Below are 19,915 nucleotides of genomic sequence, written 5' to 3'. Positions count from 1 at the left end.
TATTCTGAGAGTCATTTTGAAAATGGCAAACACGCGCCATGTCACGCTTCTCCTCGCTCTGCAGTGCCCGCACACAAATGCAGTATGTCCTCGAGGCGTACATATAAAGCTCTATCTAGGCTAAAGCCTATTCTCATAAAATGTGTTCAGAGAAAATAAGTAACCATCAAGTTGGCCGTGCGCTGAAATTGAACATCAGCACAAACCACTGGGCCAAATGGCAGGTACACTCTGTCTCCCTCTCTCCCCCTCGCTCTTTCGCCTTCTAATCTTGTTCTCTCTCTCTCTCTCTCTCTCTCTCTCTCTCTCTCTCTCTCTCTCTCTCTCTCTCTCCCCTTTCTTTTCTTTTTTTTCTTTCTGTCTTTTCTCACCCATGGTGTAAATTGCCCTCCAGTGGTGATAGACTGTTGTGTGTGTGTGTGTGTGTGTGTGTGCACTCATGTGTTGACTGTGTACTTGTCTTTCCAGTGTGCACATGTACGTGTGTGTGTGTGTGTGTGTGTGTGTGTGTGTGTGACTTCATACTGCTTTTTTGTGTGTGTTTGCCCCTGTTTGTGAATGTGGGGATCATTACCTGTGTGTGTGCGTGTGTGTGTGTGTGTGTGGGTGGGTCAGGTCAAGCTATTATTATGGCAGCAGCTGTAGTGGTATTGCAGGGGATTGTGGGAGGCGTGCAGACAGGTTGGAGGCTCTGAGGGGCTTTACGTTTGAGTGACAGGCCTGGACTGAATATTCGGCTCCCAGCACAAACTACATAACTCGCAGTCCTCCAGCGCTTAAATTAAATAAAGCATACATGCCCAGTATTGTCAGTGTTATTGTTAAACTATATTCATGTTGTCTAATGTGTGCTCTCTAAGGCAGACTGAAACTTATGGAGTAAATTTAAAGTTTAAACTTGCGGGCAGCTTATTGAAGCACTATAATAGTCTTCTCTGGTGTCTAGTAGAAACAAACCCATCAGGATCACCAGCATAAGAGGACTACTGCAGGTATAGCACCACTTTCAAAACCGCCAGAGTGAAAGGTACCTCCATGCACACATTTATATGGGCTGTGATAGTGTAGCTGGTATTGTGTTAGTGTTGTGTGTGTGTGTGTGTGTGTGTGTGTTATGGTGAAAAAATCTGGCAGGTGTTTCAATGTTTCGCCATCTGTCTGTAGACAGATATTGTCAAAACTCAAGACCTCATAGCCATGCAAGACACCATCATTAATCTTTACAGTACACGGTGGTCTCTAATGGCCTCAAAACAAAAACAAGACGAAAGGATTTTTTAAAGATTTATCCAAGGAAGCGTGCCTCACCAAACTATGTACTCATGGCACGTCAGCAAAGAGTCGTTAGCTCAAAGAGATGAAGCAGAAGGTCTTTTGTATGGCCGTTTCAAAAAAAAAAAAAAAATACTACAGCCTGTAATGCAAACAGTAGTCACAAAATAGAAAACACAAACACAAAATAACCACCTATAGTCCTGTCTAAACTATAGAATTTAGAACCGTGGATAGCAATTCCCACTTGTGGAAGTCGACAAGACGACAGTCACACAATCTTCCAATCTGGTATCTATGGGCAACCTCTGATCTCCAGGGAAATACATGTGACTGGTTGACGAATGGTTACTGGATGTTGCCTGCTGTCGCTGGCTGAAATATGTTGCAAAAATATTGGCAGTCATTAGTGCCACCCCTCAGCCTCCTAGCAGAAGCACCTATGGTATAAATTTAAACATCCCTTGTGACTTCTTTCTTGAGGTATCGGATTTACAGGAATTTCAGTAACGACTTCACAGTAAAAGTTGTGCAGCTGAAACCAACATGTTGCAAAAGGTGCAGCCCTTATTTTGAAATCGAAAGGTGTCGGTTTCCCGTGTGTCGCACTCTACACAACTTCACCAATGCTTAGCAAGTCGTCTGAGTGTTTGCAGACAAGTCAGCATCTTCCATGAAATCTACAGGTGACAGCAGTAATTTGCAAGCAATCGAAGCAATCACAATGAGGTTCTTTCTCCAGAATTTCATACCTAATTGCAATCAATTTGACCTAGCTACAGCAAACAACCTCCCAAAATCAACGACCAGCAGGCCGACCAGTACAGGTTTTTTCCTAATAACCAGTAGTAATCATGCAGTCTCCAGCTGATATCTATGCAAGATTCTTTGCCTCCTCCTCCTTTACAGCTATTTTTGTCAAACAATGATGACAAAGGTTATGACAGTAATACTGATAACAACCGTCCATCTAATCATACATCCATCAGTTTTTCACCAACAGCAACAACAAACCATAATTGGAGTTCGGACCTATGAAAGCTCATTTCTGTGGATTATGTCTGCAGTTTTAGGTCAGTAGCCAGAGCTTGTGGTCACAGGTGGACGTGGGGACACTGATCGACAAGCTTCACCTTCACACTCAGCTCTCTGTTCGCCACATCAGACTGTTACAGGGTTTGCTTCGGTGCCTTTGCAGTTGAAATCAGTGAGTGCAAAATACTGCAAGTGCAAGTTTAAGATCACTATTAGTATAGACTGAAGTCTTACACTCTCCAGTGCTGCTACACATCTTTGGCTAATAACACAACACTTGTAATAATCAAATAAGTCTGCAGCTTTCCTGCTTGGAACTCATTTTACAAGAAAGTCTCCCTCAACAATGCTTAAATGTCAAGTTTATTTTATTTCCCAGTTTCCTATCAAAGTGTTCAAATCTTACAGGATAAGATCAAATCTGGCAGAATAAGACTAAATAAAGCTAAAGCAATTTTGAAGCATCAGAAGAACTAAATGTGTTATTTACAGTAAATTACTCTGCTGCAGTTTAGTTCAGTTGGAAATATATTTGATGTTTTGCATTTTTTGTTGTTGAACATGATCGTTTCTGCCAAAGGGAAAAAAAGTGCAGCCTGCATATAGGTTTGGGACTCTGTCCACGTGTGTGTGTGTGTGTGTGTGTGTGTGTGTGTGTGTGTGTGTGTGTGTGTGTGTGTGTGTGTGTGCGTGTGCGTGTCTATGTGAGTATATTTGCCCAAAACTCTCTCCACTTTTCCAGACTCTGAAACTTTGCCATTTATTCAGGGTTATTTTCATTCTGCCGTTTGGGAGCATCCGTATGCAGATAGAACTGACGGGAATGATATATCTGCCCATGCTAACACCTCGCCCACACATTTAATATGTCTACAGACACACACAGCTGCACCCCCCCACCACACACACACGCACACACACACACACACACACACACACTTCTGGCTTATACATATACACGTGTATATAAATATATTTATACACCCACACACCCACACATGCACATATACACACAAACCACAGGTCTCATCTTTCTCATGTGTTAGTGTGTGTGTGTGTGGGTCTGACCTGTGTTAAACATTGTCTCAAACAAAAGGCATTAGTCCAGCAGACCAAACTAATGTGATTTTCTATTAATGTGATGCCCTGGGTGCATCCTGTGTGTGTGTGTTAGGTGTTGAATGGACTACACTAACATCTTCAGTTCGTGTCAGCTCATTAATTTACAACCACCAAGTCTGACTGGCCAATTCATTACTTAATTCTTTTACACACACATTTGCGCAGACACACACACACACACACACACACATGCACAGAATTTCAGGCCTTTTTACTCTCATGAAAAAAATGTTGTTTTAGTCTGTGAAACTGTGTGTTTCATGACAGATCGGCACAGTTTTTATGACTATCTGTCAAGCTTGTCACTGATTAAATGACTGCTGTTGGTGCATGTGTAGTGGGAGATGAGGACAAGCACTAATTTGAGAAGGTGAATGAGTGATCGTGTGTGTAATAAATCTGCCGTGTGTCTGTGCATGAGTGTGTGTGCAGCGATGCTGAATCTCTCCTGCCACAGTATGACTTAATGCATATTGCTAAATCTATAAATGTACCAGTTAAGTATGTGGCTGTAATTTTAAACCGCAAACTGGTGCAAATAGAGTCGTTAAATCTTTGGTAGTGACTTAACTCAACACAAATTACACCTGACACATCATACAGAGTGCTAAAACATGTTTACATTGACTTATAGAGCTAGCCAATGTAACGATCCACAACCTGTATCCTGTGTCCGAAAAGCACAGGCCCGGCAAATTTTGCTAACAATGGCCCAGTGCCAGCGAATATGCCACTGAGCCATGAATTTTTAATTTCCTGTTATGACAAGCTGCTGGGAAAGACATGTGTTTGTATTTGATTCAGTTGTATTTTGGACGTGGGATACTTTGTATCACAAGTAAGTAGGAGTTAGACCAGACCAGTGGTTACCAAACTTGTTTTGCTAGGCTTCCCTTTGTTTTACAAGAAAATCTTTGCAGGTGAAGCCAAAGGCAAGATATCATCATATCTTCTAGTCATTGGCTTGGAAGGAAGTTGGTTTGGAAGCATATTTGGCGATGCGTTTGTGTGGGAGCCCCATCAAAAGCCTGTCCATTATGCTAGCAGTGTCCAAGCTTTTTTTATTCATACCGCGCCCCACCCCTGCAGTGGCTCTGCAACCCCCCCTAGGGGGCGCGCTGCTCAATTTGGGAACCACTGGACTAGACTGTTCTGTGTTGCTTTGAAACTAACTGTTGGACACTTGCAGACTTGCCTGTGTAACCTTCAAATGTATTTACTACCAAGTCATTTATCAAGTAATGGTGTTCTACACCATGGCCTGACTTGCTTGTCAGAAGGTTTATCTCAGATCCCACCCACTTTGTGACATTAGCAGTTATTTCCACTCATGAATGTCATTTAGCTGTGTACAAATCTACATACATCTGTTTTTAAGGTTATGTGATGTATTATTCTCAATTGCAGTGCACTCAAAATAAAACAAGTAAGCATAAGTCACCCCTCTTAACCCTTTAAAGCCAAGCGTATCGTATTTGATACCTGTGTTTTTGTGAGTTTGAGACTTCTACATCATCAGCGTGACTTTTGTTCACTCTCAAAAAATTAAAAAATTATATAAATTGCATGACACATTTTTAATGACTAAATCGCAAAAATATGGCTAATGTAGCAAATGTAATACAAATTAAAACTCATATATGCAGATTCAAATTTGATCTTTTTTTATATATATATTTTGTCTAAAGGTTTAACAAACACTCCATTATCAAATAATTAAAGATTTCTGGCAGTTATTTCATGGTTCAGGTTTTAAAGGGTTAAGTTGGCCTGAGCTACAAGCCAGTGGTACTTTATTTTTCCAAGTTCCTAAAATATTTTAAAGCGACAATTTTGCATTATTTTTTTTTTAAGTCAACTGATCAATCACCAAATATTTAAATTTACTTTAGCGTGCTTTGTAGGACAAAATCTATATAAACAAACTAGAAATTGATTTTATAACATGTTATTTAAGCTAAAGCCAAACCTTAAACCCAGATGTGCATATTAACATATACCCACATAGCAAAATTGGTATGGCTCGGATCTGGCCCACACAATGTGCTTACACATGGCCCACATACCGCAAAGAATGACGGCCCTTTGGTGACCCAGATTTGGTTTGCCAGATGTGGCCCACACATGGGCCAGCACAAGGCCAGTTGCAGACACACTGGTGGTCCTGTGCTGGCCCATTTGTGGACTACCTCTGGCAAACCTGATCTGGGCCACCAAAGGGCCGTCATTCTTTGCGGTATGTGGGCCATGTGTAAGTTGTGTGCAGCCACGGGCCAGTTGTAGACACACTGGTGGCCCTGTGCTGGCCCAGAACAGTTTCAGCTCTGGCCCCAGATGTCAGCCTAATGTCTACCTTAATCAAGCCATGTAATAACAACATGTGCCAGAACATGCAAAACAGTGAAAAAGTAACATGACGAATCTCTGTTCAGACAGTGAATGGACTGATTCTTATACAGCGCTTTTTCTACTCTCCCAGATCACTCACAGTGCTCTGTACAACATGCCACATTTACCCAGTCACACACTTTCTCTAAACTGAGTGCTTCCTAACTACATTCATACACATTCACACTCTTGACACGCAGACTGGAGGAGCCAGGGATCGAATCGCTAACCTTCCGATCAGTAGGTGACCTGCTCTACCTCCTGAGCTACAGCCACCCACTGGCAAAGATGAGTAAACCGTCACTAGGCTTTGGATAAAGTGTACACTCACAAACCTGTCAAACCTGCATTTGAAACATTGGCTACCATAGCAGTATAGTACTGCAACATGGCATTTGGGTCTTCTAACTAAAATAGGAAAACAGGAACATAAATAGTGCCATCATTGCCAGACCTGGCACACATCTGGTTGACATACACTCTGCCATGACACCAGTCAGTCACAAGTGCCAGCTTGATGCCAGATCCGGGCCAGACCTGGTTTCTTTGAGCCTGGGCCACATGAAGCAAACCACAATCGAGCCAGATATGGCATGCCATCACATAAACAGTGCCATCTATGCCAGGCCTGGCCCATATCTGGATGACATATGTCTTATCATGCCAGAAGTCAGCCAGCAGTCACCAGATCCGGGCCAGACCTCTTTGGTATGTGGGTAGAGCACATGTTCATCTGAACAACTTTCCTTCAGATTCCATTTTCCTGGCTCAAGTCACGCTGTGATATTGTGGTCAACGGTATCGTTCCACTGCTGGGGGAAAAAAAGATGATATCACAGGCAAATTTTAGATGCCATTCAGAGCTTATAGTCTGTTCTAATCCATCTAGCATAAATATGCTATTTATGACAACACTAATAAACAAGAGGGGGAAAGTACAGATGAGAGACAGAAGAGGTATTTTGAAGTGGATGACAGAACCAGAGGCTTTATTGCTACAGGCTGTAATTCAGAGGGAAGGCCTTGTGGCAAGTGCCTGAGGGTGACAGTTAAAGCAGAGCACAGCTATCTGAGGCTCAGACCACGAGGAAAACTAAAAGAAGTGAGAGGAACGAGGGACAGAGAGGAAAGGAAAAAAACTGAAGGAGGAGGGGAGTCCATTTGGGCAAGCTCTTTGTCTTTTTTTCGACCTCTAACATCTCGCCATCTCGAACTTGTCTCACATCTACAACTTGTTTTCTGTTCGTTCTTGTTGACCTGGGCTCACCCCAACACTGCTGCAGCACACTTCCCTTTTCATCTGTTCCTTTGGTCATGACCTCTCCCTCCATCTTTCATATTCTGAATTTCTATCTTTTTATCTCGCACACATTTTCTCCAATTACTAAAGCAATACTTAGTAAGCAGTCCATACTTCTTTTTTTTTTTCAAACTTAGTGTATGAAAAAAAAACTCCATACAAATAACAGTGAAGACAAACATTTGGTCGTAGGGATGAAATCAAAAGAAAATAGAATGAACTTTGTTCATCTGTTCTCACAAGAAGTTTCCTCCTACACGTTTCGTTTTATTTCTGACACCCTCCTCTGTTTGTACCTTCAACATTTAAGAAAAAAATGCTACACTTTTTTTTGTAACTCGTTTAATCTCCCACTATGTTGCCGCCCCTCCCCTGAAACAAAAGAACAGACAAACAGCTCAAAAATTTACATTCAATGTTTTATTGCTTTGAAGGTAAAGAATAACATTACCAAAGAAACGAGATAAAACAATATCCCTGTCACTCACACTCTCTGGCTCTCTCACATCCTCGTTTTTTTCTCCTGTCAAGCATTTTTCTTTATGTTTTTACTTATACATATCTTATATAAACCCTTGGCTGAGTGAGGGTTTTTGTTTTTGCTGTTTATGTTCGTGTTTCGCTTCCTGTGTTGTTTGAGTTTTAATCAGTGTTTCTCTCTCCTGCAGTATTTGGTGTATAATGGTATATGTCCTCAATATTTCTCTTCTCTGTGTTCCCCCTCGCAGTGGATGGATGCATTGACTGGTCTGTGGATCTGAAGGAGTACCACGTATTGGCTGGTGAGCCTGTTCGAGTTAAATGTGCCTTGTTCTACAGCTACATCCGAACCAACTACACCATGGCCACCAACGCCAAGCTGCGCCTCATCTGGTACAAGAACAAAGGCGATGCAGAGGTGAGCGTCACTGGTCTGAACTACAACTGATGTGGAAGGAAAGAAGAGGCAGGGAGACAGTTCAAGGAAGACGGCATGAAATGGAAATTTAAAAAGTTAATTAACAAAAAGCATTAATTTAACCTAACCATAACCTGCTCACCAGTTAGTAACCTGAGCAGCCCTGAGACTGTTTAGAACACGGATGTGACCTCTGGGTCGTTGGCTTTTGGAGTCTGCAATTTTGAAGCCTCGGTATTAGCGATTTTTTGTTTTGTTTTTTAACACCACGTGCCATGCGTTATCAAATAATGCCAGTAAGCTCGGTTAGCGTGCTGTTGCCATAAGCCTTATTGGTGCAGCTCACACAAATATCTGCTCATTAGTGCTACGTGACACACTAATAAAATACAAGAATTTTACACTTCAAACCTTCATGTTTGGTCTGTACCACGCAGCAACAGATTTTCAGTCAGCACCTGAATTTGCAAAGTTAACAAACCAAGACCATGATTTTTATTTTTTTATTTTTTATTTTTTTTTGCCAACTGGAATAAATAAAAAGATAAGTTTTCTCCAAAAAAGCTGGATTAACCATCTGGTTGAGTGGAAACGCTGCACAAATAGGAGTGTAGTTTTTCATGTTTAAATTTCTTTCCAAAAAGGTAACAAAGGTCATTCAAGCTGTACTAAAAAACTCAAAAAATTCAAGTGTTATTTTTAAAGAATAATTTGCTTTCTCTAATTATTATAATAACTGTAATTATTATATCAGTATAGGTATCTATAAGCATAAATTTGAAAGTACAGGCATATTTCTTACTTATCTTTTATTTTATTTATATAGCACCGAATCACAATCAAACAACTCCCTATGAGCAAGCACTTGGCCACAGTGGGAAAGAAAAACTCCCTTTTAACAGGAAGAAACCCCTGGAGAAACAGGTTCCGGGAGGGGCGGCTAATCTGCTGCAACGAGTTGGGAGTGAGGGAAGGAGACAGGACAAAGACAAAGATTAATAATAACTAATGATTATATGCAGAGTGGTGTATAAACATGTAGTGAGGGAAAAATGTGAGTGAAGAAGAAATCAAAGAAGTCAAAATGTCATTTGGTAAATGAAAGCACACCAAGTCTTTGATCAGTATTTTAGATTAAAGGCACTTTGAATTGGTTATTTTAAGACGTATCTTAAGAATAAAGCTAGTTGTCTAATTAAATAGACTCACTTTATAAACACTTTTTGCACTCATTTGTGTTTATCACTAACTTCCATAAGCTACTGTATATTAAAACATGTCTCAAATTATGAACAGCATATCTGAGTAACAAAGTAATACTTGGTATATTATTAAAATATATAACATTTTTTCATAGCAACCACATTACCGTTGTCAATTCTAGGTCAAGAGGAAGTCGTTACAGATTATAGATACATTGCTCTCTATCGTTGATTCCATTAATACATATTATAAGAGTCCTGTTATATTAGATTGGATAATCTTCTGCTTATTGTATCCTTTAGGAGCCCATCATCTTCTCGGGTCACAGGCTGAGTAAAGAAGATGACTCCATCTGGTTCAGATCTGCTGAATTGGAAGACAGTGGATTCTACACATGCGTTTTAAGGTAATGTGGATGCATGTCAGTGCACAGGCCTGTCTGACTCCATTCTGACCAGTATCCTGGCACTGTAATGCATCAACCCTGAAGTAAAATAACTACAACCTAGTTTCTCTTACAAAGTAGGATTCGGGATTATTTCTGGTTCAGATGGGTGCATTGTTTGTGAGAATCACATAAACACAGCTCTTCTCCCCAGACGGGAGCTGGGTCAAAGTGAACACACTCAACAAAACACAGGCTTTATTTTGAAGTTTCACTTTCACTCCCAGCACATTTGCTTCATAAGACTAAATAAACAGAGTAAGGATTTCAGCAGCATGCAAACAAAATATCGTTGGCCCGACTCTGACCTGCAGCAGGGTTCACGAGGTCGCCGCTGCATTGTGGATTTCATGGGAACAAACTGGGAATAAATTTCTGACTGACTCTCTCTACACATGTGGTCCATTTGCATAGCGAGGGCAAGAAGCAGCACTGTTTTCTGTCTGAATGAAAAGAAATAAACACTATTTTATTTTATGATTAAAAGCCCCCTGTTCTTTATAATCAAGTATTCAAAACACAGATGAGCAGTGGATTACAAAACGTTTCATCATATCTTAAGCTGCTATTTTATTATTTGACTATTAGTCAATTAGTAGGAAATTAGCATTTTTTTGAGGTCTGTTTGCAATATCAGAACATTAGTTTTATGCCTTGCAGGTGAGTGTGTGCACCTGTGTGGACATTTGGTGTGAGATGGTGCACCTGTGCTTGCCAGTTGAGTGGAATGCTGCCAGTTTATTCAATTGAAAATGTACAATATGACAGTTGGCACCACATCAGAAACTGAGTCCTGTAAGGCCCTCTAGAAATATGTGTTTATGTGTAAATTTGTAATGACAGCGTAGTGTGGTGGAGCGGGAGGAAACAAGCAGAAACAAATCTGCACAAATGCTTCGGTTATTATAGTATATTACACTTATAAACTGTAAAATGTATTAATAAAGATGTCTTGTGGAAAAAGTTAATTATATTAAACTAATATCTATTTTTCCTACAATATTTTTCCCAAGGTGGTGCAAAGGTAGCTCGACACTGCAGATAACCAAAATAAACACACTTATGAACACAGAATGACACCTAAAGATTACAAAAGATTTTTCTTCCTTGATGTCATTTAATAGACCAAACTTGGAGCACGCTGGAATTCTTGTGGAAGTAGCTCACAATGAGAGGAAGTGACACGCAGCATTGTTTAAGTAAAGACGGATAAACTGGAATGGTATCACAGTATTTGTTGGAATTAGTGAGGAAAAAACAAAACAGTAACAAAAAAAAAGGTTAATGGCAGTTAGGCTTCCATCCGTGAACACAGAACTTCAATATCAGAATGTCATGCAGAGTTAAATGTTGGAAGTAGCCTCGGAAAAAGGCAGGTTCTTCCGCGAGAATGTCCTGGAGGTCTTACAGTGGCACAATCACAGGATAGCTCTTATAGCTTTTGTAGAGAACCAGTAAGATGGTCTGACGTCAGAGCTGCAAATATAGAGACTTTGACAGCGTGGAAAAGTGAAAGCGACAGAGAAAAACAGAAGAGGAAGAAAAGCATGACTTCAACCATATCTGGCAGAAGATGAGAGAAACCACAGATTCTAAAGCTTTGAAACGTATATAGTATATAATGACAGCTGAACTTAATCTGCCGATGTGGACCATGAGATGTGGTCGTATTTATTTTTTTATCTTTTCCCACAAAGAAGAATTAACTGGATTGATTAAATAAACATGCATTCAGTTGTTTGGGGTTTTCTGTAACAGCTTCTTATCACTTCCATATTTTTTAACACAACAATGTTGCAAAAGAAGGCTGAAAGTGAAGCAGGCAGACAGTATGAAAGAAACTCTACATTTCTTAGTGGAAATTGAGGTAAACAGTAACATATTGACCAACTGTCATTGCCATTTCAGATTTAACGTTACCATACGGTGGTTAGTTAAATGCTGTCACATTTGGTTTAACCTCCAAAAGCTACACTCGGTAAAGTGATGGATTTTTTTACCACCCTTTGAAAAATCTGACTTGCCATGTGCTTATATCCCAGTTAGCCACAATTAGCCAGTGTTTCATTTGGAAAAAAGGAAGCTTTGGTTGCACCAGCAGCACTGCTCTCCTCTTGTTTTATTCCATAAATCACTTGACTTGCTTTGTGTTTGATCCTGTTTGTCTTCCTTCTCTGCATCTGATACCTTCACTACCTCAGCTTTCTCCTTTCTGTTTCCATCTTTTCCCCTTCCTCTTCCTAGCTGTTTTTATTCCCTCCCACACCTCCTCTTCCCTTCATCCTGCCAGCAGCTTCTGTCCTCTACACCTGAACCACCTGTTTCTCTTTCCTCACTCCTACATACCATGTTCCATTGTTTCCCATTCCCACTCCTTTTCTTTCCCCACATCAGCGTCCGATTGCTTCTACCCCTTCATTGCCCTCATCCTCCCCCTTCTTTGCTCTCCTCCCACCTCTTTTTTCTGCCAGAACTTGACACCTATCCTCCTTAATAAGCTCTCTCTCCCTCTCTCTCTCTCTCTCTCTCTCTCTCTCTTCCTGTCTTTCCCTTGCTCTCTCAGCATGACAACCTAATTAGGGCTTGGTGTCTGTCATTGTCTCAGGGTTTCTTATTAGCAAGCACACATATACGCGCGCACATTCACACACATAGACACATACACACAAAGAGGCACAGTCCCCCCTATGCTAATGGTGAGCCACCAACTGGATCCTATTATACTGTTGAAGGTTGTATCTAGAATTTGTAACCATGTACAGAAACTGCAACACAGGAGCAAGACAAACTCTACTTTCAAATGTGCTTATTGCCCTTGATCTTTATACATGTTTTTGTTGCTATAATAAAGAACAGGCGATATGTGGCCTACAGTCAAAAAAAACATTTTCATGATTCATTTAAATTTTACTCTTGGTATTCAATCCTGGCATTAAGTGCAGTTCAGTTTACAAAAGTGAAATTACATTTGATTTGATATTTGATTATTTTCGGCTGGAGACTGATAAAACTGTGTAATAGCTGACATATCTTCATACGCTATCATGAAACCTCTTTCCAGTATATCAGCATTTCAGGATACTGGGATATCTTTTGCAGATGGTTGCACATTGTTTGCCATGGTAACATGAATTTATTTATTAATTTTGAACAAATATGGATAAGTATATGAACATATAACAGTTTTCAGTGTGGTTTCCATGTAGTGTGTTCCTGTAATGTGTGCCCATTTAAAATAATCTTTGAAGAATATTTAATGTATTAAAGAAATCTTAGTGTTAGCACAAAATACTGTTAGCTGTTAACTAAGGCTAAGAGCTAAAGGCTAAGCTGTTAATTATCCAGTAAGAGCATGGACTGTTTGTAAAAAGAGTAAATACAGCGGTCCCTCATTTATCGCGGGAGTTATGTTCTAAAAATAATCCGTGATAGGTGAAATCCGCGAAGTAGCCAACTTTATTTTTTACAATTATAATAGATGTTTTAAGGCTGTAAAACCCCTCACTACACGCTTTGCACACTTTTCTCAGACAGGCATGAACATTTTCACACTTTTCTCTCTCGTTTAAACACTCTCAAAGTTCAAACCTTCATAGAAAAATAAGTCCATATAGAATGAAACCAAAGATCAAACCCTGTTTTCAGGTCCAGAACACGGGAATAGAGCAGCTGCCAGAGAATTCAACATTAATGAATCAATGGTACGGAAGCAGAGGAAGCAAGAAGAATGAGCTGAGGAATGTTTGACTTATCTGACTGTTTTGTTTCGCTTAATGCGCCTTTTAATCCGAAAAATACAGTGACTTCTACTTTCCTTTAGCATGTCCAGAATTCCAACATTTTGTGCGATGGTTAGCATCTTCCTCTGCCGTCTGGGTGCTACCGCAGGTGTCTTTGATGGTGCAAAATGTTTCGTCGACATTGTTGTGTTTGTTGGGGAGAAAACTTACAAACATATAGTACAGCACCTCAGAGTCACACTGCTAGCGATCGAAGATTTATGTAAATTTGAAAAGCTGGACACATTCTGTACTGTACAGGAGACACAGAGGAGATTGATTGACAATGGTCTACAGCCAATCAGGACGCAGAACACAATGCGCTGTTAAAAAAAAAAGAAAAAAAAAAGACCTATGCAAAATCGCACAAAAAAATCCACCAAACAGCGAGGCCGCGAAAGCTGAACCGCGTCATAGTGAGGGACCACTGTATAGGTTTTGTGCTCTGCATTTTAACATCTTGGTGCTAGTATTTTGGTCACCCACCACATTTGGACATGCTGACAAATCGGCTAACCTTAATCTGTATACACACGACTTTTCACCTACCTTAATGTTGTTGTTTTTTTTCAGAATCAGAATCAGAATCGTGTTTATTGGCCAAGTATATGTGCAGACACATACAAGGAATTTCGTTCCGGTAGATGGAGGGTCTCAAGCACAGCAATGTAACTCACACGCACACATAAACACACACACACACACACACACACACACACACACACACACACACACACACGTGTCTATATATACATTACACATGCATACACATACATACACAAAGCTGTGTAAACCAACTATAAATAACCAATCTAAACTTATATACATAGAATACAGAAATGAAGTGGAATGAATACTACAGAATGTACATAAAGTGCAGCTGCAGTCTGGCAGTGGGAGCAGTGTGACAGGTCAACTGTTTAGAAGGGAGATGGCGAGGGGAAAGAAACTGTTCCTATGTCGGGTGGTCCTGGTCTGCAGGCTTCTGTACCGTCTGCCAGAGGGCAGCAGATCAAAAAGTCTGTGTCCAGGGTGTGAGGGGTCTGTCATGATTTTCCCTGCCCGTTTCCTGGTTCTTGAGAGGTACAGATCCTGGATGGAGGGCAGGGGGGCGCCAATGATCCTTTCTGCTGCCCGTACAGTCCGCTGCAGTCTGCTCCTGTCCTGTTTAGTGGCTGCTCCATACCAGACTGTGATAGAGGAGCACAGGACAGACTCAATGACCGCAGTGTAGAACTGGATCAGCAGCTCCTGTGGAAGACTGTACTTCCCCAGTTGTCTCAGGAAGTACATCCTCTGCTGGGTCTTTTTGAGGATGGAGTTGATGTTGGTCTCCCACTTCAGGTCCTGGGAGATGGTGGTACCCAGGAACTTGAAGATCTTCACAGTCGACACAGGGCTGTCTGATATGGTAAGGGGGGGCAGAGTTGAGGGATGTCTCCTGAAGTCCACTGTCATCTCTACAGTTTTAAGAGTGTTCAGCTCCAGATTGTGCTGACTGCACCAGAGTACCAGCCGCTCAACTTCCTGCCGGTATGCAGACTCATCACCATCCTGAATGAGGCCAATGACGGTGGTGTCATCTGCAAACTTCAGGAGTTTAAGAGCCGAGTTCTTGGAGGTGCAGTCATTGGTGTAGAGGGAGAACAGTAGTGGTGAGAGGACACATCCTTGAGGGGCACCAATACTGAGGGACCGAGTTTCAGAGGTGATCTCCCCCAGCCTCACTTGTTGCTTTCTGTCTGTCAGGAAGCTGGTGACACGCTGAGCTGGGAGAGTTTGGAGGAGAGAAGTTCAGGCACGATGGTGTTAAAAGCTGAACTAAAGTCCACAAACAGGACCCTGGCATAAGTTCCCGGGCAGTCGAGGTGTTGCAGGATGTAATGCAGCCCCATGTTTACTGCATCATCCACCGACCTGTTTGCCCGGTAGGCAAACTGCAGAGGGTCCAGCTGGTGGCCTGTAATGTCCTTCAGATGGGCTAACACCAGTCGTTCGAAGGATTTCATGACCACAGACGTCAAGGCAACAGGTCTGTAGTCATTCAGTCCTGTGATGGTGGGTTTCTTGGGAACAGGGATGATGGTGGAGCGTTTGAAGCAGGAGGGAACTTCACACAGCTCCAGGGATCTGTTGAAGATGCGAGTAAAGATGGGAGCCAGCTGTTCAGCACAGGTTTTGAGGCAGGAGGGTGAGACACCGTCTGGTCCGGGGGCTTTCCTGGGCTTCTGTTTCTGTCGGCTCACATCCTCAGTGTGTATTCTGAGTTTCAGGGAGGGGGAAAGGGGGGTGAGAGGTGTGATGGAAGTCGTTGAGTCTGGAATGGGGAGGGTGGTGGTGGTCGTCGTTGAGTCTGGATTGGGGAGGGTGGGGGTGGTCGTTGAGACTGGATTGCTGAGGGTGAGGGTGAAGGGGGGAGAGGTGGGAGGTGTGTTGGTGGTCAATGTCTGAAGCAATGTCTCTGGGGTGGGGAGGGTGAGGCGTGGGAGTCTGTCCGTCTCAAACCTGCAGTAGAAAGTGTTTAACTCGTTGGCCAGGTCTTTGTTTGCTTCAACAGTGGGTGGGGGGCGTCTGTAGCTGGTGGTCAAAGGAGTTGCAAAGAAAAACGTCTGGACTTCTTTAAGTTGCTTGAAGACGTTTCACCTCTCATCCGAGAAGCTTCTTCAGTTCTAAGGTCAAATGGCCGAGAGTCCCAGATTTAAACCAAGTGGGAGTATCCCCCCAAAGAGGGACAAAGGACCCTCTGTAGCTGGTGATTTCCTGCAGGCCCCTCCACACTGACGCAGGGTCGTTGGCTGAGAGCCGTTCTTCCAGCTTCTGGGAGTAGATCCTTTTAGCTGCTTTGATCTCCTTGGTCAGTGCATTCCTGGCTTGCTTGTACAGGGCCCTGTCACCACTTCTGTAGGCGTCCTCCTTGGCCTTACGAAGATGTTGGAGTTTAGGAGTGAACCATGGTTTATTGTTGTTGTATGTGCAAAAGGTCTTTGTTGGCACACACACGTTTTGTAGGGGAAACCAACTGACGTAGGCCAAAGCCTTTCTTGACTCTAAGTTAAACATTTAAACATGCGAGTCTGCAGAAACTCACTTCTGACTTAACTTACATGGCCACTTTATGAGTTCTGGAGTTAGTAGCTTGGTCATAGCCCTAGGTTTTAACAAGTTGGTGTACAGAAATGGTAGTGAGTAGAAGTTCTTTAATGCAAGACATTTCATTGTGTTTCTGACAATTTCTGATATTGTAGCAGTTTGTTAAGCTGCTGAAAGCTTTAGTTATGAGTTTGACACATTTGAATTCAGTCTTCTGGGTAGTCTCATAAATGTTTTGTGATAATGTACAGATGATAAATAACAATTACACAATTAACAGCTATTTAATCAGTATTTAGTGTGAACACTAACCTAAAACGTGGCAGATATTCTATGTTTTAAAAATGTTATAGAAAATTAAACATGCATATTCTGCTTTGCACATCTGTGTCGGCTTTATTATAGTTTCTAATTGCTGCTTCGTACTCGTCTTGTTCGTCAGAGCTGACAAATGTATCGAGTGGATTATATAAGGTTTAGCAAAGGTAAACCATTAATCATCTTATTATTAAAATTTCGTTTCACTAGCTTCAAGCAGTTTAAAAAAAATCTTTGAAAACAGAACATATTTAAGCTGAGATCATGGCATTACAACATCTATGTTTTAGAAATGTATCGTATATAAATAAGAAACCTGTTTAGTCTCTGTCTCCTGCATATTTGACCATTCATCTATACCCCTCCCTTCTCTCAACAATCCACCCCTCCATTAATCTTTCTAAACCCTGTGCTTGTCAGCAGTGATAGATGTGTGTGATAAGATATCTATATCATCTTTAGTGAATTAACAAGCCGTGACAGAGAGGGTCAAGGGGAAAATGGGGAGCTTTTCTAGGAAACTTTCTTTTTTGTTTTCCTTTTGGGTTTCTATATTCTAACCCTGCTGCTGCGGTGTGGCACAGTGCACCGTATATGCAGACTGATAACAAATTAAAGAAAAAGAAAGCCTGAACTCTTAATCCCTACAGTGAGGGGGATCCTGTGGGTTGTGAAAATATGTTTTCGAATAGCAGACCTAATGGTGTTGTGCTTGTTTGTAGCAAAAGGGTGTCTCTTCTTTCCCAGTCAATTCTCACTGGCATAATGTGATCGTCTCATGAGTTCACACAGGAGCTGGTCCAAATACAAGCTAGAAGAAAAGAAAAAAACCGAACTACTTGTCCTGTCTTGTTTTAAAAAGTGAAAACTAAGTTGAATTCTCAAATACAAGATAACACTCTGTTGGCCTAAGGCAAAATAATTGGGATTCAAAGTCCACAGTGATCCTTTTGATAACCTTTTCAAAGAGGCTGGCCTTCTTTAATTCATGGACTACGTCCTGAGCCTGCTCCGCGCTTTACACCCGGCTGCATTATGTGTTCATACTTGTTGTTGAAAGACCTCAAATTATTTTAGCAATTTACTAAATGAACGCGAGGAAACAATGTGACAGTGTGAATGATGCATCTGTTGTGAACTGTCACCAAAGTGTGCTGCTTCTGTAGCTTCATTTCAGTACAGTCAGACTCTCAGCTTCAGCTTTAATGCTTTGGTTCATTCTCACAGCTGCTGCAGAGAGAAAAAACAAAACGCAAAAAAAGGAAAATCCACCGTTTAATACCTCGTCATCAAGGTACAGACCAAGTCAGTGACAGGGAGGAGGATTTATCAGCTGTAAGTATTTTCCTGATCCTGAAATATTGGGAAAAACTACACTGAATCTAAGTGTTGCTGTATTCTCCCTCCAAAGGGAGGAAGTATGTCATTGGCTCTGTTTGGTTATTTGCGGTCTAGTATCCACAGTTTTCAAGATATCATTTTCAAATGTTGTGTGATGGTAGACACAAATAAAAGATTGAGTTAATTTGATTATTATTTAAGTTAACTTTGGTAAAAATTTGAATCAAGGTCACACCAAATGAAAAAATTTGCAAAAACTTTATATTAGCCGTATTTTATGGATCATCTTCAAACTTCACAATAATATACAGTATACTAGTTTTTATTGACAGTTCTTTTTTGTAAAATTCATTTTCAATTTGAAGTATTTATTAAAGGATTAATAATTCATTTTGAAATATTGATTTATAAATAGTGTTTTTGTCTTAAATTAAATAAATAATAAATTACTTTAGTAATTTAAAAAAATAAGCGAATAATAATAAGAGAATTCATAAATGAATTTGCAAATGCATATTTTATTGCACAATTCATTATTTAAATGCAGAATTCTTTATTTCGATGCGCGTGACTCTTAGGACATGAGTACGTTGGTTTACGAAGCATTTGACCTTGACTTCACTGCTAGTGCCCAAAGTCAAATCTGACCTTGAAAAATAATCTTCAAGAAACCGTATGGAGTGATATATCATTTGAAAGGGCATAGAGAGAGCTCTACAATACGTTTTTATTTTTCCAATACGATGCCTTGCAGCAACACAACAGGCTGACGTTATCATTTTGTAATAAAACATCATAAAGCATCCAAGTTTTAGTATAGCCACTGCCCTTTGGGGAAAGCTGTGCTCTGCGAGCACTGTTGTTTGATGTCTGCGTTAATAAGCTTGCCATATGAATGTAAAAGGCTATATGTCAGTGTAAAAAGGATTTGATATATTATTTTGCAACTTTTTTTTACTTTGCTTACAATAAATGAAACAAAGTAAATGAGTAATTACACCAGTTTCACTGAGGTCTCCCTGAATTTGTGTTGCTGTCTGCTGCAAGTGACAAGCCAAACAAATCCACTTACAAATGAAATTAGTTTCTTTTGATGTGATGACTGGTTATCATGGTTATACTGTACAGAAAAATGTTTCTGCATTTCTACATAAATATGACCTAAACACCACTGAGTTTTGTGAAACCCAGTTAAACAAGTTCAATTAAACTAAACTGTGCTGAATGTCCTCTGAAGGCTCTCCTTCAGAGATGGCTAATACTCCACATATCAAGGATCAAGTTAAGGTGGTTAACTGGGATGCCTCCTGGATGCCTGCTACGTGAGTCTTTCAAGCATGTCAAAGGTCAAATGTGTAGAGATTTAAAATGTTCCAGTGTTTGTGCAGGTCTAATATTTAGAGGCAGATTAATCCAGAGTCTGGACCCTGCAACAGACAAGGCCACCGTGAGATTTAAGCTTAGACCTTGGAATGGATACGAATCATTTTGAACCAGACTTCATGTTTTTTTTCTGGAGAATGAAGAGATAAGAGCTCAGATGGGTATGAAGGGGCTCCACCGTTTAATGATTTAAAATCAAAAAGTATCATTTTAAATTGGATCCTGTAAGTAACATGAAGTCGGTGAAGGATTTCCATGTGATTAAATTGTTTTACTTTAGCATTATGCAAGTTTTTATTCCAACTTAATTAATCAGTGATGAATAAATTTATTTACTGCTG

General features: G+C 40.7%; 1 protein-coding gene across 4 annotated transcripts in view; it reads left to right on the top strand.

Annotated features, from left to right (window-relative positions):
- The window catches only part of il1rapl2 (interleukin 1 receptor accessory protein-like 2), a 443,220-nt gene that overhangs the window by 266,067 nt on the left and 157,238 nt on the right, over positions 1–19,915 (top strand). For all 4 annotated transcript variants that reach the window (XM_063499998.1, XM_063499989.2, XM_063499971.1 and 1 more), the window contains exons 3-4: positions 7,846–8,015; positions 9,521–9,624. In XM_063499998.1, coding sequence (XP_063356068.1) covers positions 7,846–8,015; positions 9,521–9,624 — 274 coding nt within the window. The remainder of the gene's footprint in view (positions 1–7,845; positions 8,016–9,520; positions 9,625–19,915) is intronic.

Source organism: Pelmatolapia mariae, linkage group LG2 (assembly GCF_036321145.2).
Source record: "Pelmatolapia mariae isolate MD_Pm_ZW linkage group LG2, Pm_UMD_F_2, whole genome shotgun sequence".
Taxonomy (NCBI): Eukaryota; Metazoa; Chordata; class Actinopteri; order Cichliformes; family Cichlidae; genus Pelmatolapia; species Pelmatolapia mariae.
Note: the sequence above shows the minus strand (reverse complement) of the source record. Positions and strands in the feature narration are given on the sequence as shown.